This window comes from Olea europaea, chromosome 1 (genome assembly GCF_002742605.1).
Source record: "Olea europaea var. sylvestris chromosome 1, O_europaea_v1, whole genome shotgun sequence".
Taxonomy (NCBI): domain Eukaryota; kingdom Viridiplantae; phylum Streptophyta; class Magnoliopsida; order Lamiales; family Oleaceae; genus Olea; species Olea europaea.
In genome coordinates this window covers 6,189,908-6,205,048 of record NC_036237.1, presented here as the reverse complement: position 1 = coordinate 6,205,048, position 15,141 = coordinate 6,189,908, and the positions used below count along the sequence as shown (strand labels likewise).

General features: G+C 34.7%; 2 protein-coding genes across 2 annotated transcripts; both read left to right on the top strand.

The window, feature by feature from the left end:
- Positions 1–1,197: 1,197 nt before the first annotated feature.
- On the top strand, positions 1,198–5,879 carry LOC111386204 (adenine/guanine permease AZG1-like). Its single transcript, XM_023010688.1, has 2 exons — positions 1,198–3,063; positions 5,701–5,879. The coding sequence occupies exon 1, from the start codon at positions 1,348–1,350 to the stop codon at positions 3,055–3,057; it is 1,710 nt and encodes a 569-aa protein (XP_022866456.1). The 5' UTR covers positions 1,198–1,347; the 3' UTR covers positions 3,058–3,063; positions 5,701–5,879.
- A 4,892-nt stretch (positions 5,880–10,771) lies between these two features.
- On the top strand, positions 10,772–13,314 carry LOC111385961 (UDP-glycosyltransferase 83A1-like). The gene is made up of 2 exons (XM_023010409.1): positions 10,772–11,321; positions 12,262–13,314. The coding sequence occupies exons 1-2, from the start codon at positions 10,787–10,789 to the stop codon at positions 13,164–13,166; spliced, it is 1,440 nt and encodes a 479-aa protein (XP_022866177.1). The 5' UTR covers positions 10,772–10,786; the 3' UTR covers positions 13,167–13,314.
- The last annotated feature ends 1,827 nt before the right edge of the window (positions 13,315–15,141 follow it).

The following is a 15,141-nucleotide window of genomic DNA, read 5'->3' as shown; positions in this document are numbered from 1 at the left end:
CTTTTTAGGAGAAAAAATTGGTGATATTGACAAAATGACTATATATGTAAATAGTCATAATTATCATTTTTGAAGAAAAATGTTACACAAGTCAAGGTTAGTAAGTGCTCAATTATTTAGATAAAATGTTTAAGCTTTCAAGACAAACTATTACAGAAGATTCTACCACTCACAAGACAATAAGTATTCACTTCAAATTGTATCAGTACAGTAGGAGTCTAGTGTTGTAGAATCTTGGACACACAGTTGCCCAATAATTAGCCTTCGTGACAACATGAAGTGCCTCAGCAGTATGGTTGTCTATCGCGAATGGATATTAAGGGTACTTCTGGTACTTTTATTAAAAGTGGCAATTTTAATAATACTTATAGTCATTTCTTACAATTTTCTTTAGTGAAATGGTTTCATTTTGAACAAAAGAAAACATTATCTTTGTCGTTTTTATTGCGAGCGGGGAAGAAGTTGAGTTGGGGTGGGGACCGTGAATAGCACAAATAAAAAAAAAGATTATAATTAGCAAAAAAATTAAAAAGTTTGGGACTGTATTAATAATTATTCCTTTTTAATTTAGACATTTTTTTTATTTACTGTTTTTAACGGTAAATCTGATGAATCTTGATAGTATAGGGTTTTTCCACAGAAGTTTTCAAATAAGGGGCTTTTTGCGATTTTCAATATGTAGAAGGGTATATCACACATGGGCAAACTTCTAGGGGGTTTTCTGCCATTAATATATACTATTTTTGTTATCTATAATAAATCATGTAAGCTTCTATATATATTTTCCAAAACCTAAATTTAAGTAATAATTTTTAAATCCAACCATGAAGCAGCTACTGGTAACTCAATATCTTTAGATTTATAGTCAAAGTCAATAATTAATTTTAACCACATATTTAATGGATCACACAACTTTTCAACCATATATTTCGTTAATTTTTATCAAAATTTATTAAAAATCTGATTTTTTTAATCTCTACCAAACAATGACTATATAATATATTTATTTTTGTGGGGGCAGGTTGGGGGTTGGGAACAAACAAAATATTTTAAATAATTCCAAGTTAAAAATAACCCTCCCGATTCTTTCATTTCGAAGAATATAGAAAGATCGTCCTTTCAAAATGGAATCTATAATATTCATGCATCAATAACAATTCATAATTTTTACGTCGTACTCAACCGATAAGATTTTTTTGGAGGTGGCCTAATCCCCCTAGTTTTTATTTTCTTTTTCTCGTTAACACACTTGCATCCAACAGTGGCCTCAAAATTAGTATAAAAATAGAAAATGTATCCACTCTTAAGAGTAATTTAGTCCAAGAGTTCACAAACTACTAATCCAAAATGGACGTTGAGTCTGGGCCGCCGCCGCCGCCGCCTAACACAAAACTATCGCCATTCTGTCGGCTGAACACGTACATCGCAAACAGCCGTGTCGGAAAGCGTTTCAAGATCATTGAACGCAACACCACCTTCACCACCGAGCTGCGCGCTGGCACTGCCACTTTCCTCACCATGGCTTACATCCTGGCCGTGAATGCCTCCATTTTATCAGACTCCGGCGGCACGTGCTCTGTTTCAGACTGCATACCTCTCTGCTCCGACCCCTCAATCCCACTTTCCAATTGCACAAACACCTTGAACCTACGCCTCATCCCACCTGATGCATCATGTAAATTCAATCCTGTCAACCCCGGCTACTCAGCGTGCTTAGAGAAAACCCGAAAAGACCTCATCGTAGCCACCGTGGCGTCGTCCCTCATCGGCTGCGTAATCATGGGCGTTTTCGCTAACCTTCCTCTAGCCATGGCACCGGGAATGGGCTCCAATGCGTACTTTGCATACACTGTCGTAGGCTTCCATGGTTCAGGGAATATCTCCTATGAAAGCGCTTTGGCTGCTGTTTTTATCGAAGGTCTCATATTTTTATTAGTATCTGCCGTTGGTTTACGTGCAAAGCTTGCAAAACTGGTGCCAAAACCCGTCCGAATCTCCTCCTCTGCTGGCATAGGATTGTTCTTAGCCTTCATTGGTTTGCAAAACAATCAAGGTGTAGGCCTAATTGGGTTTAGCTCATCAACTTTGGTCACCCTAGGAGCCTGTCCACGCTCTGCACGCGCTGCTCTAGCACCGGTGGTGACATCAACAAATGGAACGACGTCCCTCATCCCAGGCGGCACAATTTCGAGTGACATATTATGCTTACATGACCGGATGGAGAGTCCTACATTCTGGCTTGGTGTGGTTGGATTTGTTATTATTGCTTACTGCTTGGTTAAGGACATTAAAGGTGCAATGATTTATGGGATTATTTTTGTTACTGGTGTTTCTTGGTTTAGAAACACAAAAGTCACTGCTTTTCCAAATACACCTTCTGGGAATTCTTCATATGAGTATTTCAAGAAAGTTGTTGACATCCACAAGATTGAAACTACTGCAGCCGCTTTAAGCTTCAAAAGCATAGGAAAAGGCTACTTCTGGGAAGCTTTGATAACCTTTTTGTACGTGGATATACTCGACACGACTGGAACTCTGTATTCAATGGCACGTTTTGCCGGATTTACTGACAGCAACGGTGATTTTGAGGGACAATATTTCGCATTCATGTCCGATGCATCATCCATAGTTGTGGGTTCTTTACTAGGTACGTCGCCCGTGACAGCATTTATCGAGTCATCCACGGGAATAAGGGAGGGCGGAAGAACGGGATTGACTGCCTTAACAGTGGCCGGGTATTTTATGTTGGCATTTTTCTTTACACCTTTACTTGCTTCGATACCACCGTGGGCGGTAGGGCCACCACTCATATTGGTGGGCGTTTTGATGATGAGGTCTGTGGTGGAAATAGAATGGGATGATATGAGGGAGGCTATACCGGCCTTTATGACATTGATTTTGATGCCCTTGACTTACTCTATTGCCTATGGATTGATTGGTGGCATTGGGACTTATATTATTTTGAATTTGAGGGATTGGATTGAGGAATTCCTGAGGAAATATGGGGTTCTTAAGGAGATAAGGGGTGAATCCTCTGGAGCCAAAATTGAGGAATAGCTTACGGTAAGAAATTTTGATTTATATATATTAATTTTTTTAGTACATTTTTCTCCTTATGTAAATATACTTTATTTTTTCTTCTTTTTTGTGAGTGCATGTAAATACAGTACTTTTGAAATCATTATAAAGTATTGCATGGTTTAGAAAGGGTTCTCGTCAATTCACACTTGGGATCATACATTACACGCTACAATATAAAATTATTAACGAAACATTATCAATAAAATTATCGAGATATAATAAAGAAAGGGAAAGAGGCAAAAAAGGAATGCATAATTGGTTCTGTATGTGAAATAAAATACTTTTAGAATGTTCAAAAAAAAATAAAAAATATTTAACTTGATTTTCGACCTAAAAACAGGTGCTGTTGACGTTAAAAACGTTTTTTTTAAGTAATATTATTCACTGTTTTCTTCTTAGTGCGAAGAACATTTATCCGCATGAAAGATATTTAGGCAAATAACATTTTATGGAAGAAATAACAAGTTTTAATATTATTTTATAATATATTTTTCATAATTATTTGAGCCCCATTTTCTTCTAAAAATGCATTTTGGAATAGTAGATTGATGGATAATAATTGATTAAAAAATAAAGAAAAGTTTTAAATTTGCGTGTAATATTATTGAAAAATGTGTGATTAAAAGAAAAGATAGAAAAATGTATTGATTAGATTTTCTTTTTTCACATATAATTGCTTTTGAAAACTCATTTAATAAACAAAAGTGCAAAATAACATTATCCGAGATAAAGAGTTTGGTCCCAAGTCCCAATAATAGAGATAGCTAAGTAGGGAAAGCAAATTGAATGATTCAAGTTGTCTTGCCAATATTATGACAGGTCTGAATATGACATTCTTGTTACAATAGGAAAAGTGAAACCTAAGTTTGGACAACTCTACTCTGCTAGAGGATATGTACACTTTTAAGAAAAAAACACGAAGAATGAAAGAATACACGAGCACTCCATAGGTTTGATATATCCTGATTCTTTTACTATTAATGTTGGTCGATCAAATTGGTACGTGCATTGTGTGAAACTTATCAAAAAGGATGTGGACCCAAAGTATAAAGGGGATTGGCACATGTGAAGAACAACTCGTGTTATAGATAAGGAGGCGCGTTTATTTGTGTTAGCGGTTAAGAGATCCAATTACAATCTATGATTGATGCGACAATCAAGAAACAAGGTCTTGATTCAATCCCTTTCGTGCATGGTGGAAAAAGTGTTCAGTTGTTTTGTAAACCCAAAAATTAAATTTTAAGATTCGCGTCAGAGCCCCAAAAAATTCAAATAAGCATTTCAAATTGATTCCAAGATGATTGGTGTTCTCAAAACAGACACCATCTTGCAAAGATATGTTAATGATATAATCTCACATCAATCAAAGATATAAACGTTAATTTTCGTATATGGATTAAGACTATTCCTCTTAACAATGATTACTCTTTAACATGAAACCTCGAGACTCAATAATAAGTATATCAGAATTATTATAAATCACCGTCATTTTGGACTAATGATTTTTCAACCAAATTAATATGTAGAAATCTTTCAACCTAGCACCTTAACACTTTCATCTATTTCTCTTTTGTGAGAAAAGTTTCATTTGGAATTAGAAACATAAATCATTCAAGAGGAATCAAATTCACACTTTTTCCAATTGTTCTTTTTATAGTGATTCTTCTTTTAACATATGTCTCATGTTTGTATTCGTGTATGATTTTAGTGTTTACAAGTGGAACGAAATATGAATAATCAAAGACCAATACAAAGACAACACACTAAAAGAAGTAACAATTTTGGATTTTATTAGACATTATAACAAGAGTTTCGAATCGCTCATAATGAATGGAAGATTCTTTTTATTGTATTTTTGTTCATTATCCATATGTTAGTTAATTTTAAATTTGTCGTTCATATTTGCTCCACGTAGCAGTCCAAAAAAGACTCAATAATAGGAGGTTGTTGGGGGAATAAATTCTTCATTTGGCATATATAGTTGAGTGCATTAGGGATATGTAGATGTGTCATCTTATAAAGATCATTATCAGACTTTTTTTAAGACAAGCAAAGTAAAAAAAAGTTTGAACCCCAACCTTAAGGGTTCTCCACCACCTCGCTCCTGGAGTATCGTGAGAGAGGTTAATCGCGAAATGTGCCCCAACAAGTCAGGGAACAAGAACTGTCTGTACACTGGTGTCCACAAAAAATCTCAATCCATATTTCAGGAATCGAATCTTCACACTGCGGCTTCGAGCAAAGTTGAGTATACCTCACCCTTATCTTTTACACCACTGGAATATGCCCGGGGTGGCTGACAAGCAAAGTAACTTCGTTACAAACTTGTCTACTAACATTTCGACACATTTCATGTTGTCGTTAATTCATCAAAATTGAACTAAGCCAAGTGTATAGTGAGTAATGGTTCCTTTTGATAATTAAAACATACGGAATAATTTTGGTCGTTAATTGTGTAATTTGATTTGTTATGTTAATGGGCCATTACTAGATTAAATTGCCAATAATTAAAAAGTTACTAATATAAATAGTGAGTGACGTGAGATCTGAGCAAATATATATATTTTCTTAATTGATTGAGTCCATGGCTGCAAATGAGAAATTCTTCTGATCTGACAGTATTCGTTGAGGTTGTCCGTGACACAAGCAAAGGTGTAAAGGCAAACCATGCTTCAAAGAAATGGGATCTTCCCTTCAAATTTGAAGGTGAGTATGATTTTGTTACGAGTAATGCTATTCATAAACAGCGATTGCAGTAGTTATTCTATGTGACAATTTATTATTTGAGGCATTAATTCTTGTAATTCCATTGTCTCAAATAATAAGCTAATGCATCAAATAACAATATTTCATGTAAAACGACCACTACAGTCGTTGATTATGAATAAGATTACGCTTTTAATATTGACATATCAATCCAATCCAAATTTCACATATCAATAAGCTAGTGCAAATCTCGAGACAGAGCAAGAGCCAATTAAGAGATGTGAAGCTATAAAACTTCATGATATTGAAAAAAGAGTAGAAAACAGAACACAAGCCTCAAACCCATGTACAAAAGTCTATGAGGAGCATGTGTGACAAATCTTAAAGCCACAAGAATTTCCCTCTAATTAAGATTAAAAAAATAAAAAAATAAAAAATTTAACTAATAAATAAAGATCAATTCATACACGGCTGACGACTCGATTTGTATAGAACTCAATCCCAAGCTCTTCGACAATTATAAATACAGCCATCATGAAATCTTATAGGGTAATGCTTTAAAACGCATTTCTATTGCAAAATTAGATTTTTTTTTTTTTTTGCCGGACGAAAATACTAATAAATATAGCTTTGGAAAATAGTAATTATAAAATTGGGAACTAGATAAAATAAAAGTGCCAATCATAGACCAGGTTTGGCTAAGTTGAAATGAAATAAAATTACTTTTAACCTTTTGTTTTACTTAGTTTAAATAACAAAAGGTTGCTTATTATTTTAAATTTTGATAAATAAAATATATCATTTTATTTTAAAATTTACTCATTTACTTTTAACTAAGTCTTATATGTAAAATCTTTGAGCTTAGCATGACATGCCCACATGTTTGGCGGTGATTAAAAGATTTACTTGTAACTAATATATTTTAAATTAAATAATTTATTTTATAGATCAAATTTAGTAAAAAGCAAGCTATTACTTTTAGAGTAACGTTTATCTTGGTATCAAGATAAGTAATTTTATTATTATTATTATTATTATTATTATTATTATTATTATTATTATTATTGAAAGGCACATTTAAATATTTCTTATATATGTACTTGGAATACTTATGTAATTTCATACAAACATTTGTTTGGCCAGTTTAATATATCACCGTTCATGAAAATATTAATTATAATTTAATCAACACTAATTTATTGGACATGGAAGCCCCTAAAATTCCGACTTCTCTTGAGTGTGCAAACTACGGATATAATATGGGAATAATACATAACTCCTACAAACAAAAATTACATTTCAAAACTAATAAATTTGTCAAAATATTTCGAAATTCAGGTGTTAATTCCTATTATATATATATAACTAATGAGAAAAATTATCCTCACCCCACGCATCCCAAGGACCCACCCAACTTGTCCCCATCCAGGATCCATCTCCACCCACCCCAATACCCCACCCCAACCTTTAAAGAAATTCAAAAAATTTAAAACATTTTTTGTAGATTACAACCCACCCCCACGGAATCACTTGTGATTAATTGTGTTATCTGTGATTGAATTTTCTGTGTTATATGTGACTAATTGTGACCAGCTTTGTTTTCAGTGTAACTATCTGTGACTATTTAATTTGTGACTGTATGTAACTAAGTCACTAACATATGTTATCTATGACATCTATGATCAAATTTGTCCTCAGTGTGACTGTATGTAACCACGTCATTAAAATGTGTTATCTATAACAGGTTGTGATCAAATTTATCTTCAATGTAACTAAGTGTGACAAAATTTGTCTTTAATGTGTTTATCTGTAACCAGGTCAATCTTAGTTGTGACAGTATGTGATCAAGTTATAATTAATTACAATCAACACAAGATTGATCACAACCAATCACAATAAACACATATTTGATCACTGATGATCACTAAAAACAAATCTGTACACATCACAGATCAGCACCACCACCATCACCTCCAATGCAAGACCACTACTACTTTCAACACAAATTTACAACCATAAATAACACATTCACCTCAAATCCACAATAGCAATTACCACTACAATTTCAAATCCACAAGAACAATTACGTCAAATTTATAACAACAACCCACCACTATTATGTTACCATCACCTTCGTCTACAATCCCCTTTTGACTTTCGGCTTCTCTGTAATGGCTTCCGTTTTCCACTTTTCACTTCCTCCCAAGTATCCATGCTCAATCTCGCATCGCACTTTCAAGGTAAGCATGTCCCAACCCATAGCACCCACAGATTCTACATAGTTTACATATTTTTCCTTCATATTCTATTATACACTGTACATGCATAAGTCACATATATGACAGTAGGTCATAAAATAAAATAAAATAAAAAATAATGTAATTATATCAATCAGTATTATGTGATTTGTCCAACTAATTTCATTTTCAACTTTTGCGCACGATAACATGTGACGAGAAACATCAATTTGTGATGAGAGCATTCAATTTGTGACCAAAATATTTGAAGCATTTTGCTTTTATCTACTATTCAACAATGATCAAATCTTATGTGGCTTGCATTGGAAATTTTTGCTCGACCTGTGACAAGAAAAATCAATTTGTGATTAGCGCTTTAAATTCGTGACCACAATATTAGAAAAGCAACTACTTGAAATCTCTTCTCTTGCTATGATCAAATTTTCTATGGCCTACAATACAGGTTTGTTGGTGAACGTGCAATACAATTTTATTATGGGATAAAACAAAAATTGAGACCGAAATCTTCAATTGTGACTTGAACATTCAATCCGTAACCAAAATAATCAGATTATAACATGAATTGTCTTCTCTAACGATGACAATTTATAATTTGTTAGTTAAACTGTTCGATTATTTCCAGTACATCAGACTGATTCGAAAATCTATGATGAGAAACATATTTGTGATGAAAATGTTCAACTTGTGACCAAAATCAATCGAAAAGGTCACCTGTTTTGTCTTCTCAGACGAATGAAAGAGATCTCGTGTCGTGGAATTTTGAATTTTTGGTGAATCTGTAATTTTAGGAGGTGAATTTATATTATAGGGAGTCCTGTTATAGAAAAATAGCACGCTCAATTGTATATATATATATATTGTTTAGCCAGGTCCACTTTCTGTTTAAGATAAAAAATTCGGATCCGACCCAATTTAGAAAAGAATTTAGACGTTCAATTTCTTGCCTGGTAGACTTCTTCTTTTTCTTTTTCTTCTTCTTGTTGTTGTTGTTGTTATTATTATTATTATTATTATTATTATTAAAGTTCAAAATTTTAAAAGCTTCTTAAAATGTCTTTTTCTTTAATACATTGTATTTGACAAGAATTGAAAGTATAATGATCAAGATTTTAACTTTATATTTTGTGACTCTTGTATTGTCTACCATACAAGGATTAAATTTAAGTTTAGATATATTTGAAGATTGTTGTTCAAGTAAAATAAATATATAAATTTAATGACAGTAAACATAATCCACTCTTACTAATAATGATTGTAATGTATATATCTGGTACTATACTCTCTAATACTTCATCACCCCTATGAATAGAATTATATTATTATCATTCCATGAGATAATAGTTGGATTACTCAAATATAATGTGAAGTGATTTTTTACTTATTTTACTCGTTCAATAGTTACATCTAAGATCATTAAACTTTCAATATTGTATGAAAAATCAAAAACTCCATCACTCAATAAGTCCCCGTTTGGCTTCCAATCTCATTCTCATTCTTTTTCTTTCTTATTTTCAACCACACAATCTTTCATAAAATAATATTATATGCAAATAAAATACTTTTCATTCTTTTTCAAGTGCACATTAAAAAAAAAAAAATACTATTTCAACGATTAAAATTTGAAAAGAATGAAAGCCAAACTGGGACTAACACTCACTTTGACTCCTAAGATAGTCCAGTGGCTATTGGGCCACCTGACTTGAAAATACAATCAGCTACTTCTGAATACGGAATGAACAAATGAATCAAGATAAGCATGTTGCTGAGTCATGTGAGCTCTCAAAATATAATTTTATTGCATATGTTTGGTAAGATAGATTTCATAGCTCAAAACTTTATTATCAAATAACTATTGTATTGTAGAGTCATGTCTAATATAATATTATTTAATAATTAAATTTAGCTGTCACCCTTGCTTTCAGATGCCCGCCGGCCCTAGAATCTAATATAATATTATTTATTCTCCGTTTGGCCCCTATTTTGTGGTAATGAAAATGAGTAGAATAGTGTTTTTTTTTTTTAAAATGAGTGGTTGAAAAAGAAGAAAAAAATTTCGATTTACGTGTAATATTATTTTATGGAAGATTTTGTAGTTGAAAAATAAGAGAGAGAAAAATAAAATGTAATTGAATGAAAAATAATGGGCCAAACTGGGGCTTAATAAATAAAATTAGCTGTCACCCTTGCTTTCAGATGCCCGCCGGCCATAGAATCAGTCAACTAATAAATCCTGCTGCATAGTTACCATTGAAAACAACTTGTCACTGCGAAAATGAAGTCACGAGCCTCCCCAAGAAGAAAAAGATGCAGACAATAGAGATAAAGTAGTCCGTAACAAGCTAAAAAACAAAGATATTGTACAAACATCAATAGTAAATGACAAAGAACAACAACGAATATCCAACTCAGACCTAGCACAAATTACGGAAAATAGGAAGGAAATTGGTCACAAGGACCAAAGTTAGAGGTGGCAAATGGGTTGAGCCATTTGCTTGTTCGGCTCGTCCCAATTAGGGCAATAGATAATTCACGCCCCTATTAAGACGAGTCATGGGTTGAGTTGAGCTGGATTATTTTATGAGCCGAGCCAGCTTGTCTTGAACTCGTGGATCTGCTCATTTTAAAGAGCCAAGCCGAGCTCATTCTGCCCCAAGACCAAGTTGGGAGGATTTATAAAATTGACGTGAATAAGACACCCCCCAACCCCCCTCCCCCCGACACCTGTATAAGTAAGGATAAACATGAAGTTTATAATACAAATACAACTTCATCGGGTGAAGAAAAATACAATGGCCACTCCACATGTTCTAGCCATTCCTTATCCAGCACAAGGCCATGTTATCCCCTTAATGGAAGTTTCACTACGGCTAGTAAAACATGGCATCAAAGTCACATTTGTGAACACGGAATTCGATCACAAGAGAGTTGTCGAAGCATTATCAGAGACAGAAAACACACAAGAAAAAGAAAGTGTAAATTTGGTATCAATCCCAGATGGAATGGAACCATGGGAGGACAGAAATGAACTGGGAAAATTATCCGAAGGAATTTTGAATGTCATGCCTGGGAAATTGGAGGACTTAGTCCAAAAGATAAACGAAACAAATAGAGATAAGATTACGTGTGTTATAGCAGATTATATCATGGGATGGGCACTGGAGCTAGCCAAGAAGTTGGGAATCAAGACAGTAGCCTTCTGCTCGGCCGCAGCTGCTATGGTGAACTTACTTGCTAACTGTCCAAAGCTGATTGACGATGGAATCATCGACAGTGATGGTAAGCTTCCACTCTTTAACTATGTTGTTTAAAATGTTTTCTTATCCAGGAACATGCTTAAAATAGGGTGGCCCAACAGACAGGGCTTGGAGTGGATTCTGAAAATATAGGGTGAGTTATGTCAAGTATCGAACCAAATATGCAAAGAACTCAAGAATATTTGCAGAAGACCCAAAATAAGAAACAGAAATTTATTAACCCTTTTCTCGCATCAAAGTGAAGATGATTACATTTGGGGCTCAGACACAAAGACCGAATACCCTAACCCAGATCTCTTGAGTTGCACGTTTATTGATTAAACGGTAACCACAAAGATCACACAATAGTTCTCTCTTCGAAGAAGAACTCGAAAAGAAGGGAAGAGAACAGTCTCGAAACACCAACCCCAAATGGCAGAAGATGAAAGTGTCAAATAGGGCAGCCAAGAGTATTATTTATACCCTTATCACCAGCTATTGATTACATCTTCAGTCCAAAGGTCCAGGTTGTTTCTCAGATAACCGAAAGGTGCAAAAAAGTGTTGAGTTGCTGCCAAAGAAAAGCGCCACGCTTCAAAACACGCCTTTACCTTATTTGATCCGGATCTTGAATTTGGGCCAATATATCAGGCGGTTGCATGTTTTAATCCAAAATTGGTTTTTAGGCCATAGCCTTATCATCATTGCCCCAAGATGAAATTTGGCGTTACAGCCAACAGGGCGAATCGTATTACACTATCAGTGCCATGAGCTGTTGCTTTTGGACAAAGTAGCGGCAATACACTCTCTCACATGCAGTTTTGATTCATTTTTATAAAACATTGAACGACTTCTATCTGCTCTAAAAACATACTGAACTACCATATTTAGAGGCTTTAGTTATTAGAGAAGAAATGCAACTCTATAGTTATTAACCCAACCAATAAAAAAATTTATGTGTGTCCAAACTCTCTGTTTTACAGGAAGAGTCTTGAAGAAACAGACGTTTCAGCTATCTCCGGCTATGCCTGTAATGAACTCTGAGACCTTGGCATGGATCAGTATGGGTGACTTAGCCACACAGAAAATTATGTTTCATTTTCTAATAAACAACTGCATTTCGGCAAATGTGGCAGATTGGTCAATCTGCAACTCAACTTCTGAATTGGAGCCTGCAGCATTTGCCTTAATTCCAAATTGTAAACCCATAGGCCCTCTTCTGGCCAATTACCGCCTCGGGAAATCAAGCGGTCATTTCTGGCCACAAGAAGAAACTTGCCTAGAATGGCTTGATCAACAACCATCCCAATCTGTAATTTATGTTGCATTTGGGAGTTTCACTATTTTTAATGAAACTCAGTTTCAAGAATTGGCTCTTGGGCTTGAGCTAACGAATAGGCCATTCCTGTGGGTTGTGCGTCAAGATATTAGTACTGTCAAGTCGACCTCACCAAACATGCCAGAAGGATTCAATAATAGAGTACAAAATCGTGGGCTAGTTGTGAGCTGGGCTCCTCAGCAAAAGGTCTTATCTCATCCTTCTGTTGCTTGTTTCTTAAGCCACTGTGGTTGGAATTCTACAGTGGAAGGGGTAAGTAATGGAGTCCCTTTCTTGTGCTGGCCATATTTTGCTGACCAGTTTTTTAATCAGACCTATATTTGTGATCACTGGGAAGTTGGATTGGAATTAGAAAAAGATGCAAGGGGAATAATCAGAAAGGAAGAAATTGAGAATAAGTTGGAACAACTATTGACTGATAAAAGCTATAGAGAAAGGGCCTTGAATCTCCAAGCAAAGACCGTGGCTAGTGCCACAAAAGGGAGTTCTCATAAGAATTTCAATAATTTTGTGGACTGGATTAAGGAAAATGATAATCATTCCTTGTAAGAGCAGATGATTTCATTTTATGTACAATACTCAGTGTACAAGTGTGTTAAAAATTGTGACCGTATGTCTCATGTCTAGACATTGGATTGTACTATTTAATTGCATTTAATATTTTATATTAAATATATTTTTCAGGAAATTTAATATCCTAAACCCAGCCATAGTTCAATTTATTGAAATCAATGTACTATTATCATGATTACATAAATTGTTAATTTAGCCCCTTTTATTCTATTTCTCTAATTCTGTCATGAGCCCATCAAAGCAAAATAAAGAATTTAGATGCTAAAATCTACTTAATCTAATAATAAGTTACTTAATTTGTTAATTTGAGAACTAAATACAAGAAAGAACGACCAACTTTTTCTTTTCCATCAGCCAGTGGCAAATTTAGGTGGTGGCGAGCTAGTACGACTGTCCTATATTCACCGGCGGCCGCCCTAGCTGTATTCACTGTAATTGTCGGAATGTTGCAGAGCTGAATGCAGCTGTTCTAGTTGGATTTGCCGATCGTCAGAGAAATTTGCAGACAGAGACGCACAGGAAGAAAGAAGAGGAAGAGAGGATCATCCATATGGAATTTTTTTTTTTTTTACCTGCAAATGATCGCGCAGGAGAGTCCAATTCACTACGTGACTGTTTGAGAGAGAATTTACACAGAGAAGGGCTGTATTCACTGTAATTGTCGGAATGTTGCAGAGCTGAATGCAGCTGTTCTAGTTGGATTTGCCGATCGTCAGAGAAATTTGCAGACAGAGACACACAGGAAGAAAGAAGAGGAAGAGAGGATCATCCATATGGAATTTTTTTTTTTTTACCTGCAAATGATCGCGCAGGAGAGTCCAATTCACTACGTGACTGTTTGAGAGAGAATTTACACAGAGAAGATGGCGAAGAGAAAGATGAGGCCGTGGCATTTATAGAGTGAGCTCGTAGCCACTGGGTGTTTGGCAAAGATCAATAGTGGCTAGGCTTTGACTTTGATTTGAAATTTGCACAGACACAGTGTCTATTGCTTGAAGTTTGAATCTTGAATCTAGATTTTAGTCTTATCCTTGGCTTCACGCAAGCATTTTTTTGGGTTTCTGCAATTTGTGCCTTCGAAGCAGCAAATTGGTTTTGAAATTCTTGACCCCACAAAAACCAACTCCAATGGATGATGCTGATTTTGGATTATCTAACTGTTTCTATTGTATTTTCTAATCTAATTATTTAATGTTCTATTTTTAATACTATTATTTTAGGTTCACGTTTATATTTTAATTTTGTTCTTATGTCGTCATAAAACTCTTTGTTGGTCTTAACCTTTGGTTGTCATTGAATAAAACTGTTGACACATGGATGATTAAATCATTTTCATTAAATCAATAAATGACCAATAGCCGATCGGCCCGCACTTTTACGATCATTGATTGTCGACAGTCAATGATCAAAATCAACATTCGCCATAGCTGAACGTTCATGCTGGATTTGTTCCTGCCATCAGCTATGCAAATTTTTTGCATATGATCTATACGGCATTTTCATTTTGGGTATCTTGAGGTTGAAACCCATAAAATAAATCAATTTCTACAACACTAAAACTTGGGTACAAAGTATTAAAACTTGGGTATAAAGTAGTACAATGTAGTCTGAAGTTTCTTGAAAGTTGAAACAACTGGTCGGCCGTCATCTTCCTTTTTCAGATGGATTAAGGTTCTTTATTGCATCCAATACCAGATGAGATTACTTGTGAAGCCGAGGATCAATATCCCTTCGGGGGAGACAGTGACAGTCTCCGTGCTTACAGGTCCAAAGGATTATAATAAGGTAGGTTGCATAATAAACAAATCAGTTTGTGATTACATAGATCATTCTAAACGTTGATCACTAGGATATATAATAATATGTTTGTTTATGTTACTTAGAAAACAGTCTTTAGAAGGGAGCTGGCATATAGCCTGTTGACAAATCGGTTCACCAGTGAACGATCGAA